The sequence below is a fragment of the Motacilla alba genome, chromosome 15, assembly GCF_015832195.1.
Source record: "Motacilla alba alba isolate MOTALB_02 chromosome 15, Motacilla_alba_V1.0_pri, whole genome shotgun sequence".
Taxonomy (NCBI): Eukaryota; Metazoa; Chordata; class Aves; order Passeriformes; family Motacillidae; genus Motacilla; species Motacilla alba.
In genome coordinates this window covers 4,066,063-4,083,159 of record NC_052030.1, presented here as the reverse complement: position 1 = coordinate 4,083,159, position 17,097 = coordinate 4,066,063, and the positions used below count along the sequence as shown (strand labels likewise).

Below are 17,097 nucleotides of genomic sequence, written 5' to 3'. Positions count from 1 at the left end.
GTACTACATGTACTATGTACTACATGTAGTACATTTTTTATATCATATATTATGTACTACATGTACAATACATATACCTTTTCTCCAATACCTACTATCTATATTGAATGGTGACTTTCTACTCTAAACCAATCTGTGAGTGCTAACATCACTAAAGACATGGAGGCTAGGAAGGAGAAAGAAAGAGGACAGGGCACACCCAAATCCCTCCATCCTAGACCTCTTGACCCCCATGTACAAAACTTGGACCCCTGCGTACAAGGCTTAAAACCCCCCTGTACAGCACTCAGAAACCCTTCCTTTCACTTTGTGATTATCTCTACTACAATACCTAACTTGTGTGTGTGGCTTGTAATTCTTCATACAGAGTTGGTGATTTGCTCCACGGGCTAAGATCCAAACCCCACGTGTGTCTTTGGCTGCATGCCAGGGTCTCAGAGCCCCCTGCCAGCGGCTCTGGCCATCCAGGGCACCCAGAGGGATGTCCTGAGTTCCGACACATGGAGTTAAAGAATAAAGTGGGGATTTATTAAGAGGCTTCAATGGATCCACCTTGGGCAGCACAACCCACAATGGCCACACAATGGATGACCGTTCACAGGGTCTCACACTTCTGTAAGTTTTGGTCCATTTGCATATTGGAGTAAATTGTCCAGCTTTAGCCCATCAAGTCCCATCCCTGTTTTTTCTCTCCTCAATCCACATTGCTTATGCTACGGCCCAAGATCTGGATCAGCTGTCCTTGGTACCCAGGTAGAGAAGGAATTGTTTTGTCTCCCTGCTCTGTGAAGAGAGCTCACCATCCTCTAAAATGAAGCCTAGACTTAGACACTAAAGCAGAACAGAATCTGAAAAATATAAAAGCTAAAACCTGAGGCATCATTATCACTCCAGGACACACTGGAAACATCTGGAAACAAAAGTGGCTGATAGACAACATTCTTCAGACACAGGGGACAGCCTTATTCAGACACAGGACTCAGATCCTGAGGGTGGCATGGACTCCCAAGAAGCAGCCAGAACCCCCCAAACCCTGTTCTTTCCTTCCTCCTCAGGTCACCCCCATGCCAATTCAATCCCTCAACATCTATTTTCTGCTACAAGGAGCCTCCTTCAAAATTTCCCCTTAAAATTCAAGATGATGGCAGACTGAGCTCATTCCTTCCCAGAATCGAAAGTTTTCTAACAAGGGAATGCTGTTCTGGAACTGTGTGCTCTTAACAAGATTGATCAGATGGTCTAAGCAGATTTTAAACTCTGCTCAGCTGAAACAAACTCACAAGTTCCACATTCATTTCCAGGCCCAAGTGTATCCATGTAAAAGGAAGGAAAAAAAAAACAAACAGGCTGTGCCAAAAATGTTCAGAAGAAAATGCAAATGGTGATGCTTCCATTTCAAAAGAAGAAAAGTGTCCAAGACTGGTTTTTATTTTTTTAAAGACAGTCTCAGGAACTTAGGAAGATTTGCTGATCATTTATACGACCTGAGAACCAAAAACTTGGTATGTGTGTGGAACTGCAGCCCCTGATTGTGTGCAAGGGGACCTTTGCTTTGCCACTTGAGTGTGAAGAGCTCAGGCCTTTGAAGGTGATCACTGAAGCTTTATGAACCAAGAGTCCCTCCTGCAGCCTTCCCGATGGATTCCTCCACAGCATCCCAAAAAACTGGCCCCTGCTACAGTGCTGCTGTCATTTGAAGGCAGTTTTGTGGAGATTTTTGGAGTTCAGACGTAGGATGGGATACACCTACAGAGCTGGGAAGGTCCAGGTTCAACAGAAGAGCAGCTGGTTTAGGGAACTGCCATCCTAGTGCACTTGCTGGCTCCAGAGCTGGGAGGTGACAGGAAGCCAAGTCAGAGCTCCAAAATCAAGACATGAACACCCTGAATGAGGTCACCCAAGGCAGGCAGCAAGTGCCACCTGTCTCAGTTCAAATGACCCTCAAGACCTGGGAGAAGGGTGAAGAGGAACTCGGGAAGAGCCTCCCAAAGACTGCAGAGGAACCAAAGAAACAGCCTGAGCACACAGCACTGTCACACTCAGGGTGATCAGTCAGGCTGAGTACCCACCAGGTGGTGATGGACAAACCACATCCTTCCTAAAAGAAATCTCAGAATGTCATTTTTGAGTAGGCTGGATTAAATACACCTCAGCAACTGGTGCAACAGAGCAGCCTGTACATGCCTGGGACACAATCAGATCCCAGGCAGCCACCGGGAGCATGCGGGATTGTAGGAATGACCACGGAAACACAAACACTGTGTGAGCCCTGTGTTCTGCTACAGCTCAAAAAGCTTTTGGTTCTTCCAAGAGTACCAAGGACAGCCACACTTGGAAGAAGCTGGGAAGTGCTCATAGGAACTTGCACATTTCAGTCAAGTTCAGCAAGAATAAGATCTCCACCACTGCTTCCAGGTAAGGAAAATTTATCTGAGAATCCAAGTTAATGGTAAGAGACAGATGCCAGGTAAGACAGGCAGACCATCAACACTTCACACAGGCCATTGCCAACATTCAGTGACATCCAGCTGGGAGAGAACAGCCTTGGTCAGGCACTTGAAGAGGAAGGGAGACCTGGGAGCAACCAGCTGTACTAGATCTTCCTGGATGTGCTATTTTTGGGGCCCAGCCCTTTTGTGAGCAATGGGATGTTCTGCACAGCACATTCTGTTCCCAGATGTTGGCAGAACAAAGCAAAAGCAAGAGCCTAAGAAAAAATGGATCTAAGGATCCTCCAGCAACTTTGCCAGTCTCCTTTGGTCTGATCTCTAATGAGATGTAGAATGTGCACTTGTTTTATTTACAGCAAAACTCATTAACTTTTATCCTTGTTTTTTCCCTGCTCCTCTGCACCCCATTTCCAATTTTGCTCAGCTTTATCATGACAAGAATTCCATCTTGGAAAGATTTCCCATGAAATCTAGGGTATTTATCCCTAACAATAGGATTCAATTGCTAATTACAAGCCTAGCTGATAAAGCCTTCCAGTCACAACAGAAGATGAGACATCAAAAAGTCAGAAGAAAACAAAAGCAGTGTCTCATCCTAAAGATGAGAGAGGAGAGCAGCAGACTTGGTGGACATCTCCTGGATTCAGTGTCTGTGTTCAGCAAGCTCATGATAAAGACTTGATTTATCGCCATAACCTCCAGTCAAGTCCAATACTCCTCAGGACAGTCTTCAAAGACAAAGCCCCACATGGTGATCTCAGGGGTGGCAGAATGTGGAAGAAATGAACATGCTCAGCTCAGTGCCAGAGAAGTCCTTCAGACTACAAATGAATAAAGGATTATGGTTTTAAAGATTAAACCCTTAATGAATGAACAGCTCCAGCAACTATTTTAACAAGAAAATTTGGGAATGTTCCATTAACCACCTTTCTGGTGTTCTTAGACAAAGACTCTTGGAACTCTATGTACTATTTGGAATATCCTGAGTGGGGAGGACCCCACAAGGATCATGGAGTCCAATCCCTGGCCTTGCACAGACATCCCAGCAATCCCACCCTGTGCATCCCTGAGAGCATTGTTCAAGTGCTCCTGGAGCTCTGGCAGCCTCAGGGCCATGTCCATTTCCTGGGAAGCCTGGGCAGTGCCCAGCACCCTCTGGGGGAAGAACCTGTCCTGATATCCAACCTCAACCTCCTCTGACATAGCTCCAGCCATTCCCTGAGTCCCGTCCCAGGGAGCAGAGATTGGAGCTGCCCCTCAGGAAGAAGCCCCCAAACAACCCCTCAGATTATCATGAGGCAAAAGGTGATAACTACAAAATTTGTTCTCCATATAACCAGGAAATGTCAGGATCCTTCGCACCAGAAAGCTGCAGTTTCCTGGAGCTCTCCCTGCAGCACACAACAATCAATCAGGTCATCAGGAGAACCAAAAACCTGTACAAACCAGAACAGCTTTCATTAAGGTATGACATTTTCTAAGTTTCTTATCTCTCTGCATCTCTGGCACACACAGAACTGAGAACAGAGATGTCTTTTCCAACCTACTCCCACAGGCAGCTCATTTGCCATAAACTCCAAACTTCCTTTCACCCCTCCAAGATGTTAGCTTTACGTAAGGAAGTTGAGCTCACAACTTCTCCTCCAAACCAGCAGCTGTTCAGAGTTCCCTTTTCCACACTGTTTATCCAAGATACTGAACCCTCTCCTAAAAGACAGGAGTTTTCACCTCTAGATAACTGAAATTCCAAGCTCCTCTGTGCTGGAGGAAGCAGAGCTCTGAGCAAAACACTGCCAGCTGCTTCTCACAGCAAGAGGAGATGAGAAAGAACAAGTCCAAAATTTAGAGGAAAGGTCTGCAAAGGCAGCAGCCAGATGACTCCACTGGGAGAAACTCAACCCTCTGTAATAAAATATCAATGCTTCAGCAGAAGAGGGAACAGCTCCATCCTGGCTCTGGAGTCAGGCTGTCCTGGTGCCATTTTGCTGGCCACATCCATGGAATGCTGCTCCCATGGACACAGACACTTGGCTCTGCAGGCCCTGACGAGATCACATCATTCTTTTGCTGGCATTTGGATTTCAAAAAGAACACCAAGGCCTTTGATAGAGTCCCCACTGTCTGATCTTTCTATGGAATGAGATGCCACAGATGTGAGGGAGGAATTCTTCCCCATGAGGGTGGGAGGCCCTGGCACAGGGTGCCCAGAGCAGCTGTGACTGCCCCTGGATCCCTGGAAGTGCCCAAGACTAGGCTGGATGGGACTTGGAGCAACCTGGGATGATGGAAGGTGTCCCTACCCATGGCAGGGGTAGAATGAGATGGGCTTTAAGATCCTTTCCAACCCAACCCACTCTGGGATTCAATGAAGTTTTAACTACTTGATCATTGCCTTTGAAAACTGTAAAAGCAGCTGTTGAGGAGATGCACAAGGAAGGGAGGACCTAAGGGGTGAAGCTTGAAAGACACCCAGAAGTGCAGATCAATGCATCTCTGAAGAAATTAAAAAAAAAGCTTTCCCTTGAAAATGTGGAGAGGTGTAGTCTCATCAACATGCAGAACCTCTGCCCTCCTTTTCAAACAACAGCTTGCTGAGCTTCAAGAGATTTCTGGTTGTAACTTTTAACTTATGGATCCCCGATAATCTGAGAAATAATATGGAGATGCAGGTACCTGGTCTCCATTTCAGATGGCAATTTTTACTCCAACAGCAGAAATATGCAGGGTATTTTCCACCACTGTTCCAGGTGAGTGATGGTTACTGTTACCACACAAAACTGATTAAAGAGAAAAGTGGTCCAGGAAAAAAATGACTACTAAAATCGCTGATTGAATTATGACCTAAGTTAAGCTCCTTCATTTTTCTTACTCACATTTGCTGATTTTCATGATTGCATGATTTTCTTTAATCGGAGCAATATTAAAGCACTGCTGCAAGACTCAAAAGGAGATATCTACAGCCTGTTTCTTTGTGGATAGTTCATTTGACTATTTTCTCTGGAGATCTGTCCAGTTTCCTTCATATTCACATGATGCTTTTGCAGAGTAACAGGGCAAGGGAATCACTCTCCAAACCACTGGGTCACCTGGAGTGTTCAGCTGTCTAACCTAAGTTCCTCTGTGACCTCTCTGTACTCCCTAAACTGCTTCAGATTGTTTTTGGAAAGAGATCCAACTTGAACATTGGATTACTTTTAGGAATGCCAGTCTTACCTCCATCTGCAATATTCTGATCTATGGGGAGAAGAACAAGGACTTGAGGGCCCCAGGTCCTGGACTGCACCAGGAGGAACAGCTGTGGAGTGAACAGCCCCAGATTGGTGCTTTTCTTCTAAAAACACTGCCCTGGTCTCATGTTTGGGGGTGGTTTTCAGCAAATCCTATGAAAGGAAGTTTTAACACCCAAATATCATCCCATATTATTGAATCTGGGGCCAGAACTCCCATTTTTGATTCTCTGCAATACAGGCCACCTGATGCTCCCAACTGCACAACCCTTCTGTGCAGAAAGGTGTTCCTAGCTGCTGAGAAATGGGAAGCAGCCAGGATTGTAGGGAACCATCAAAGCTTGCTGGTTTGCTTGTTTTCAACCCCTGTGGGATCTTGAGCACCCATTCACACATGAAAAATCTGTTCCAGCTGCCACTGAAAGAGTAAATTAACACAGAGAGATGGATAAAGCCTGAATTTCTGGGTTTGCACTACAAATTCCAGGCATGTTCAGGTATTTCTCCCCGTGTCAGTTCTGTGACTGACCTTGCCCTACCCACAAATATTGGACAGGGAAGCAGGAAGAAGTTCTCCCTTGGTCAGAGGAGCATCCAGCACCTCTCCCACTGACATTATCTAGGCACTGAATGGTGACAGTGATGAAGAGTGCTCAAACATGAGCACTGGCACCCAGATTCTGTGCAGTGGGTTTAAACTTCTATTTTTTCCCCCTAGATTTCCATTTTGGAACACGAAGAGGTGGGAATGGAAGATTATTAAAGAGAAAGCTCATCACCATGAAATATTTCTGTGGCAACCTCAGGGTCAGTTCTGCCCCACCACATAACCTCAGAAGTAAGGACACACCAACATCTCCTGGAGTGCCCAGGTGCTGTGTTGGGAACTCCCCTCTACACTGGCAAGGGGAGATGTGTGTGTACACTGGGGATAAAAGAGCATATTCCACAGAAAACCCAAAAAAGAAGCTCTCCAAAAAGCTTTCCATCTTCCCCACCCAAAATGAATTTTATCTTTATCATCACTTGGTCATGAAAGCAGAGAGATTCAAGTGAGTGAGGAATTAAGGCATACACAATCCCAGCCCCACAGGAGGCTGCCATGGGATTTAGGAGTGATCTTGGGATACCAGCTGTCTTCCCCAGAGCTCAGGGATCTGGGAATCCCTCACAACCCATATTTTCATTGGCTCCCAAAAGGGCCTGGCTATGCAATTCCTTCAAGCCACCCAAGTAGCCCAAGGGTGACAGTTCCAGGGAAGACAGGAATTCTGGGCGCTGCTGCTGAAGGCAGGCCACAAGGTGCAGCAGCTTTGCACAGGGAGTAAAAGAACATGAATATATTCATCACACATATCAATTTATCAATGAAATTGTATGTCTGGAGTATGATACATGAGTCATTCATTATTTCTGCCCTCTAGCCAACCTAACTGGGTCCCACTTTTATCTGCTCAGCGCAGGCAGCAGAAGAGCTGGCGCTACACTGGGTGAAAACACACAAACATACACAAAAAGGAAAAATTCCCAGGGCAGAGGGTCTCCAGGAGAGCAGGGATCCTGCCCCTGTCAGGTGTGCTGTGTGAAGTCCTCTAACGCATACATTTCTAGGTCACTTTAAACTGGGGGGAGCAGGGGACACCAGCCTGGGGGGCACTCAGGATATGGGCACCCAGAAATAAGCCTGCAAAAGATGGGATTCAGATGTTCCCAGGAAGCATCTGGGCAGAAGCCTGAAAGCCCCAGCATCATTTTAGATTTGAACAGCAGCAGCAACAATCACACAGAAAAATTTGGGCTGCCGGCACCGCTCCTCGTCTCCAGTCACCACCTTTAGCTGCGGTCACACACACAGGCACACCCCGTGCCTTGTGCAGGCAGGAGTGGGAAGCGATTCTGGGGATCCAGAAATGGTGGTCTGGAAGGAGAACCCCCATGGTGGAGGCAGGAGGAAGCGGGAAGGGGAGGGCTCGCTGGTGTAATTTCGGGGTTGGTCCAGGATGATGTCATAGCACTGAGCAAGTGCCATGGCCAAACCGTGGGGACTTTCTAACGCTCCCCGTCCATCTGACCTCTAATACTAGCGGGCTGAAATATTTATTTGGACATTCGTTTTCCCTCTGAAGGGCCATTTTTCACTGCTTTCCCTGGAAAAGGCTGCTCCCAGCCCGGGTGGATGCGGGGTGGGGGAGGCGGCACACAACTAACTCTTCCGGCACACACCCCTTTCCCTACTACAAAGGCATCCACAGCAATCACATTTGCAACAGTACAAATCTTGATGGATTCATCCCATCCCCCTCCCCTTTGTAAGCCCACAGCCCGCTGTAAGCCCTCTCTCTCTCTCTCCCTTATCGCAGCCCAGCAATCCTTCCAAAGGATCAGGCTGGAAAATGCAGTCACAGTACAGTTGCTTGAAATAAATGAATGAATGAAATAAAAAAAATAAAAAAAAAAAAAACCCAGGCAGCAGCTCAGGGCGGGAAGCAGCGATCTCATTGTTCCCAAACCCATCTGCATCTGCATCTCCACAGCGTTCCAGCAGCTCTCACACCCCTCACACACTCTTTATGCACATGCAGATAAATATATTAACAAAAGGGACAGATGGGGATTGGGGGGGTGGGGAACGAGATGATATTAACTTCACCCAGGAAGGTGGGCTATCTCACACTGGAAAAGCACCGAGAAATTCAACATATTTCACATTTACATCTCTCTCTCACACACACACACAGAGGTAAAATATCTTTCAGTGCAATATCCAGTTGCTATGCCAACAGCACAGGAAGGAGGCGATGGCAGCGAGGGGCTGAGGAGCGGGGTGGGGTGGGATGGGGTGGGGTGGGATGGGGGCTCTTACCAAAGATGCTGATTTGATTGTGGCAAAGCGCTCTCGGTTCCGGTAGTGGAGGGCCTGATTCTGCACTGACTGGGTAGGCCGCACCTCAGGCCTGCGATCCCTGTGGCCCACCTCATCCCTTATAAATACATGATCCTGCAGAAATGGATAAAAACAAGGAGAAAGTCCGGCTGTGCTCTTCCCGTGGCAGCTGCCTCTCTCTCACCCCTCTGTCTGCACAAGCGCGGCTGTAGGAGAGGCATAGTTCAGCTCTCTGCTTAGCCCCGGCAGCTCCCACCGTACAAAATGAATAAGCAACACATTGCAGCTCGGCTCGGCGCGTCAGCTGATCGCGAGCAGGATGCCTCCGAATCCCTGGATCGGGCGGCTCTTTTTTTTTTTTTAAATCTTTTTTTTTTTTTTTTTTTTAAACCTCCAGTATTACATATGTGCCAGAAAAAAAAGCAAGCCGGGAGCAGGAAGCAGAGCAGGGCGATCGGAGTCCTCAGGAAGGTCGGGTTCAAGCCCTGCTAGCCAGCGATCCTGGTGAAAACGTGATTCCCATGTCTAGGCACAGAGATCCTGTTCCCTTTTAACACCACAGCAACATCCTGCCTCATTCCCTTTGCCGAGTGCCGTGTCCTCGATAGGGTTTCTTTGTCCCTCGTTTGCTATCTGCTGTGGGGGACGAGCATCCTGGCTAAATCCACGGCAGGCTGGAGAGGACCGGGAAACCTCCGTGACCACTCAGGGATCCTGCTTTCCAGTCATGATCCTGCACAGTTCTAGCACTTTCTCTCCACAGCCCACAAAGGATTTTTTTTTTTTTTTCTTTTTAAAGCAACAGCTCCCAGGTTTTAGCAGGAATGGTTCCCGGTGCAGCTTCCCCCCTGCTCCCTGGCAAGGCTCTGCCAGGAGCAGCCGTGCCCTTCCCAAACGGCGCAGGCAAATTTGGGAGTGGAACAAAGCTCCAGGAAAAACCCTCCTCAGAAAGGCCAGCAAAAAACCCACACCACCACGATTTTCCCAGTGGGAACGGTGATTGCCAACAGTCAGCACACCTGCAGGCTGCACCCTGGGGATGGAGCAGCCTTGGGACAGCCGGCACACCCCGCTCCTGCCCAGCCACACTGGCACCCACCACTGTCATGACTCCCATCCTCAACATCAAGCTCCTAAATCCTCACAGGAAGACAGATTCTTCCTGAATTAAATCAAGTTTCCAGTTCTTTGGGGTGCAAAATAAAGGCTGCCAGTGCCTAGAAAGCTCTTACAGGGAAGAGCTGCCTCCATGAGCAGGAGCAGCTTTGCCACCTTGCCATGGCCCAGCAGACACCAGGAAGGTCAGAGAGCCCCACAGGGAGAGAGCAGGCACCATGGAATGGTGTCTCCATAAGGACACTGCTGTCATCCCCATGCTCCTTTCCCACCCCACACCTGTTTTTCCCCTCTGTTGGCCTCCATTTCCAGCTGCTTCTCACCCCCATCCACACACACTCAGCCCTTTTCAATAGGATTCTGGAAATGAGTTCAAGCAAAAGTCAATTAGGTGCAGAAATGCTGATATTAAGAGCTGAACACCACATTGATTAGAAGTGCTTTAACCCCAAAACCTTTCCTTATCCTTCCTTTTGAGCATTCCTAGTCCATGCTCACCTTTCCCTTGCCTTTGCTCAGTGCCCAAGGCCACCACAGAGCCAAGTCTGCACCAGCTCCTCTGCACCCACACAAGGGACACAGAATGAGCCAAACCAGCCAAAAAGGACAGTCCTCCACAGAAATATAGAGTGTCACAAAAAGCTGCAGTTTCATTTTATATTGGTCACCCTTATACTGGACATTTGTGGCACTGTCTGACAGGAAAGGCAGTGAGACCACAAGTGAAATCACTGAAAATTGGGCTGATCTCAGATTTCCAACTCATGCACATTGGTGTGATGGGGCAGGGCTCTTGGGCTTTCTGAGACATTCCTGAGAAAAGCACGTGTGAGGCTCTAGAACAGCCATCCCCAGAAGATCCCGATTAATCATTTAAAGTCCATCAGCATCTCTCAGTTTAATCTGACTCTCATCCTCACCAGAGGGATCCCAAACCCTGTAGTGAAGATCTACCCCAAACTCACCCACCTGAACCACTGAGAAAACAACAGCACACAGGAGCCACCAGTGCTGTGCTGCAGCCATGAAATGAAGGTGGGGACAGGACAAATGTCACCCTTGGTCACACATCTGTGTGACCCGCAGCAGCACCTGTGAGTGCACAGGGTTCCCAAAGCCTGCTAAGCAATACCTCAATCCCTGGATCATCTTCCTTCTCTCCATTATGTTGGTATGGCAAATATTAAATCCAGAGAAGCTGCAAATCACTGAAAAAAAACCAACCCCAACTCTTTAAATGGGCATTCAGACTTTCCAGAATGCTCTAAAACACCACCTAAAATAACAAGTTTAAGTTGTAATTGCTTTTTCTACTGGGAAATTAATCTGTGATTTACTTTCTGTTATCCAAGAGGTGGCTTTTTAGAGGGCAGAGTGTCACCCTGGCCTCATTTTATGGGATCTCTGGTTACCTCAGTGCACATGAGAAGCTCAGAGCAGAATTAAATTGCCCTTCAGGAATGTGAATTAACCACATTCTGCATTTCAAACTCAGCTGGGCAAGGAATGGGAAAATTCCTTTGCAACTGAGCAAGCCAAAGGACCAATTTCAAGGGGACAAAAAACTCAGCTGGCAAGAGAAATAAATCTATGAGTAGCCACATCTCCATCAGCCTTCCTCAGATGAGGTGACTGATGGCAAAGACAAACATCTCCCTACAAACCCAGAAAACCAGAATTTTGCTACTTTTATTTTAAAATAGAATTCTTCTTCTCCCAACAACTTGCTAAGAGACACTGCAGTCATAACTGTTGGCACAGATATGGAAATTTTGTTTCCAACTTTTAGCTTCAGATGTGTGGGAAACAAAGACCCAAAACTGGCAATTTAGCTCATGGCACCCAATAAACAAAATCTGACTGAAGGCATCCCAGAAAATCACCAAGTTTGGGTCAGGGTACCTCTCAGCCCCAAATATGTACTTCAAACCCTGGTTTGTTTTTAAAGTAAGGTATCTTCTATATACACTTCATTTCCCACCTGTTATCTGTGGCTTTTTGCAATATTGACCTTAAGGATGCAACTTTAGGCATGCTCAGCTCATAACTCACTCATTAAAATCCTTTTCTTCAGGGCCAACAATCCAGAATCTTCAACTTCCTACTCAAGGAATAATTTGTTCTTCTGACTGTATCATCCATATAAACAGTCTTGAGGTTGATCCAAACCAAGGGGGGATTTGGCTGGGACATTGCCAGGACACAACCATTCTCAAACATCCCCACAGCATTATCTGACAGGAGCTGGTGGAGCTTCCAGTGGTGCTTCCAGCTGGATCTGAATGGCTGCTCCTGGTGAACTGTCTGAGCACCTCACCATGAGTTTGTGTCAAACCATGAGCTCAAAATCCAACACAGAGTGGATTTTGCTCCGAGTCCCACCCTAGTTCTACCACACACTGTCTTCTCATCCTTCTCCTCACTGAAAAAAGGCCTTTGCCATCCAAATTCTGCCCAGCCCAAAGCCGGGACACCTCCACCTTCTCCTCAGGAGAAACATTCCCTTTGCCACTGTTTTTTTTTTTTTTGCTATGCACACCAAATAAAACCTCCAGAAACACATGAGGACTCATTAACTGCAAGAGCTGCCAGTCTCCCACACAAACAGGAAAGGCAATTTCCAAGCCCCATTAAGGACTTCCATGGAATTGCAGCAAATCTCTGCTTTCTAGGAATTTAAAGAGCAAGGAAAACAACAGTGTGCCACCATTTGTCTTAATACACTGCTTTAAGTGCCTCCATAATCAACAGGAAGGTTTAAGCTCTCTCCATGCACAGAATTCTCCACAAATGCTGAAATTAATTGCAGCAGCAACAGGAGATGTGCACAGGTTAATTTACAGGATCTGGGAAGTCACTCAAGTTGCAGCAGTTATTGTAAATGTACTTTATTATTACAGACATTGGGAGAGAATTTGTGATGATCAATGACAAAGATCCCCTTTTCCATCTTTTTGTTATAAACCAGATCTTAATCACAAGTTTTCTCTGACATTTTACTGCCCAAGTTTCAGAAATCACTGATGATTTTAAGATTGAAGCAAGAAAAAGCAACAGCTGAGTACTGCAGCTGAAAAAACCCAATATTGTACTGGCTTTTTGTTTAGATTAAAAGATTACAACACCTTATTATTATAGTTTTGCAGAAATAAAATCATAATAAATTCATTGAGGACAATGAAATAATATTTCTGGGAAGCCACCTGTGCCCAACACTGCCTTTTACCAGCAGCTGAACAAAACAGGTGACAAAACATCTCTGATGCACCAGCTGATACTTATACTCACTCTATTGTCTTACTCTGGGAGTTAAAAATCTTTACCCTCATTTTAAAGATGAATTAACTGCTATTTATCTGATTTTAAAGTCTGTGTTATGTGTCTTTGAAGCACAGTATATTTGGAGTTTTACTCCCTGCCCCATTTTGTCATTTTTTGGGGCTCTCAGGTACAATTGGGTTTGTATCAGACCTGTCACTGACTCTTCAGCTCTCAGCCTGTGCAGCTGAAAACTCCTGAAGGGAGATGGATGTGACAATGTGTATCCATAGGCAAGATGCCCCTCGCATGGAGCAGCAGAGTTATTTAACCGTATTCAGAAGAGACACAGAGCTCTTACACTGGACATACTAAGATGGACATGGAGGAGCTCACCAACCTGCAAAAGGGCAAGGAGAACTTCCTCATCCAAGCCAGACGTCTGAATTTCCTGAAAATAATATGCTGGTGATTAAGGTGTCCTCCTGAGGGAGCAGGGTTTGATCCCAAGGATGGGCTTCCTGCCTGAGTAGCTCACTGATTGCCATTTTTTTCCTCCCAGGAGTTCAGGACACAGCTCTAAACTAAATAACACAAAAAGCTCCACATTCAATTATGGCTTGATATTATTTTCAATGTTTTAGTCCTGTCTGGTGATTCTTCTTCCAGCCTAACAGGTGTACTCTGACAGGTAGGGGTCACCTTTGCTCTAAGCACAAGATGAAAAGCATGGAGCTCTGCTGTGTTGTGGAAGAGGTTGTTTTCCACAGAGGATTCATCCCAAGTGCAGCAAACCCCAAGCAGCTTGGCTGCCATGAACTAGCATAGCCAGTGACAATTAACCAGATCAGAACAGGTCATTTCACTTACCCTGTGACCACAAAACATTTTTGGAAGTTACAGCCAACTAGCAGCTGTTAAAAAAAAGAAAGAGAATGAGTTGTTTACAAGTGCTTTTATTCCATCAGCCTAAGCCTCTGCCTCAGGGTAGGTCACAGGACAGATGCCAGGAGTGCTCCTCAGGTGCCTAAGGCTTCTCGTAGCCAAGCACCACTCAGGGATGGGCTGCTCCTGGTTTCCAAGGTGGCCAAGGCCAGCCCAGCCTGGCTCTCCACACCAGGCAGCAGCTGGAAGCACTGAAGGCTGAGAACTGCATCTCACACCACCACAGACTCCTCCACCCTACATTCTACCTGCATGTGACATTCTGGGGCTGTGGCTCAAAACACCAGAAGGGCTCTGACTTTTTAGAGCTCTGAGCCATAGAAAATATCAACACCCCAAGCCATTTTGCCATCTTGGACCCTTTCCACAATCTGAAGGTTGTTCATTAACACATTTGTGGAATACCACAATTTTATACAACACTTTTGACTTCACCAGTGTCAAAACCATCTCATATGTGACCCTGTACCCACAAAATGCTGTTTATGTTCATCAGTATTTTCTTTTGAGCCTTTAAAGGCTGATTAAATGCAAAACAAGAGCTTAAATTAAACTTGAAGCCCAGGTTCTTCCCATTGTGTTTGTGAGGGGCTCCAGAGTGATACCCAAAACTCAGCTTCATCCCAGTTTCCAGAAATGCAGTCAAAGCACAAAAACAAACTGAAATCTTAGCAGAACAAGGAACTTCTACCTTGAAAATAAAGTGGGATGTATGTGGATATAAATCCCCCTGAAATGTCCAGCTCCAATTTTAGTCTCTTCATATGTATTAATACACACGTAAAGCAGCTTTCCATTTAAAATTGCATTCCCCAAAGTAACAAAGAATAAAAAAGTAGTGGACTAAATTAAAACAATACATTTGCAGAGTGGAATGTGTCCTGCTATGCAGAGCCTAAACCTGCTTTATTAATTACATACAGCAGAAGGAAACATTTTCCAATGGAGAAGGAATCTACTCCAAGGATCAAGCAGTCCTAGCCAATCATTAACTGTTTTGTGAAGAGCATCAGTGCAGACCTGGGCTTTCTGCTCCCAAAATCACCCTAAAACACTTGTTAAGTGATCTAGAGGTGATTTCTTTTATAATACTTCAGTTATAAGTGTGCAAGACACCTTGGGTTTTTCCAAACCAGATAAAAACTTCCATGTGGTGTCCTGTTTGTGCATCCTACACACAAGTCTAGGAGGACTGAATTTACAGCATCAGAAATGCTGTATTTATACTTTACAAGTGTCATACAACCATTATAAAACACAATATTCATCTTAAAGCAAGCAGGAACTCCACTCCTTTCACAAATGCCATTTATGTCTGGTGGGAACAGCTCATGTTTTGTTTTTATCAAATATAACAACTCTGAGCAGTGATTATATGTGTAAATCAGTCCCTCAAACTTCCATTTCAATGCACAAGTAAATATGGCTATTTAACAATGTGAAATTAAAGTTAACACGCGTTTTGAAAGCCTACACAAAATAAGAAAGAGCTCCAATCATAACCACCAAGAACATCCATCAGTGGTGCTCTTCATTCAGGACAGTTCCATGGGCTGGCATTTGGTACCTAACACCTTATTTTCACCTTTCTGAATAAACAATCTTCTCTAAAGATGCTGTCAAGTGTCTTTAGGAAAGAGGAAAACCCCTAAAACCTTTGCAACTTCTCTGCCAGTACCTTTAAATATGTAAGACCGTGTTTTGTTGAAGACAAAATGTTTCAATAGTTCTTGATATTCAACGTCACAAACCCTGCACTTCAGGAGGAAAAAACTGCCTACAAATATTTAGTTAGTTACAACCAAGCCTTACTGTAACTTTACAAACAAGAAATTCATACTTTTCATGCTGCTGCAATGTTTTAGCTCCTCTGGCAAAAAGCAAATGTACACTTTGAAGTTCCTTGCAAATGAAACCAACACCACCAACCTACATTTTACTGCCCACTAGCAAATGACACTGCCAAGGCCAAGCCAAAACTATTTTAGTCAGATAAACAGTGGAGATGAGATGCTGGCTTACAGCTAGACAACCTAAGCTCGAGATCCAGCCCTAGGAAAAGGAAAGGCATCAGATCACAGCATGCAGCAAAGGAGGAGGAAAGCATCGAGTGGGACTGGACTCCAAACGTACCTCGTGGGAAGGGTCCAAAGCTCTGCACACTTCCACTCCTCACAAGGGAAATCCAGGTGCAGGCAGGTTTGAATCACACACTGTGCCTGGCAGAGGGTTAGCTGGGCTGCCAGGACCAACACAGAGCACAGCACAGGCATACCCAAGGAAACAAGCATGTCCCAAGCAGAGGAAGAGGTGCACATGCAGGGCTGGGCATGCGGGGAGCCTGGGTAACCCTGCCCAGGCACTGACAGCTCCTTGAGTAGCAACCTCTTTTCATGGGCAGAGGTTCTTTAGATGCTTTTCAAGACAAAAACCCCACAGAAGTTGACTCTGGCAAGCCCAGCAGCAGCTCCTGCTCTCAGCACAGAGCAGCAGGGCACACGTACCTTCTTGTGAACAACGGAGGAGGTGGAATTAATGGTGCTCTCGTCACTATGCATCATGACCAGCTCAGGGCTGCTCTCATCCAGGACCTCCTGCATGCTGCTCACACTGCTGCTCTGGCTGCCTGTGCTCACAGACATGCTGGGGATGGAATGGTTGCTGCCCAGACTGTCCATCTTCCTACTCAGGTTTGATCCATGCTCACTGTCCTATAAAACAAGGGGCATCAGTTACAGATCCTGCAGGAGATCACCTGCCCAGCACGTGCCTGCAATGCCCAGGCTTTGTTTTAAAGGTGACTCTGCAGACTTCAAGGGTCTTTGGGCATTATTTTGCCAACTGCGCATCTCAAAGGACTGTTTGGGTTCTGGAATGCTCCATATCAGGCAGGCAGCTTCCGCCTTTTTCCCTGCAATCTGATCACATCAGGTTTCAAGCCAGTCTTTTTCCACACATCCTAAACTCTGGGCATGGCTCTTGGCTTTATAGGAGACATCCAAGAATACTGGATGGCTGGTGGAAGGAGCCTCATAATTAAGAGCAATTATCCAAGTTTGAATTAAAATAATGCTTCAAGTCAGGATCTGCTATAACACATTTCCTGAATCAGAAAATATATAAGACAATCTATTTATTATTTTATATATTCTATATGGTGTGGAGGTTTTAACCTCCATGGCCCAAGCAGTCAGCAATTCCATTTTATCAAGCTAAA

At 45.9% G+C, this 17,097-nt stretch overlaps 1 protein-coding gene across 7 annotated transcripts in view; it reads right to left on the bottom strand.

Moving 5' to 3' along the window:
* The window catches only part of TAOK3 (TAO kinase 3), a 79,092-nt gene that overhangs the window by 8,628 nt on the left and 53,367 nt on the right, over positions 1-17,097 (bottom strand). For 5 of the 7 annotated variants that reach the window (XM_038152070.1, XM_038152071.1, XM_038152072.1 and 2 more), the window contains 2 exons: positions 16,385-16,591; positions 8,541-8,675 (listed from right to left, as the gene is read on the bottom strand). In XM_038152070.1, the coding sequence (XP_038007998.1) occupies positions 8,541-8,675; positions 16,385-16,591 (342 nt within the window). Of the gene's footprint in view, positions 1-8,540; positions 8,676-13,805; positions 13,850-16,384; positions 16,592-17,097 lie in introns of those variants that run through there. The other 2 variants (XM_038152075.1, XM_038152074.1) reach the window with 2 other exon arrangements.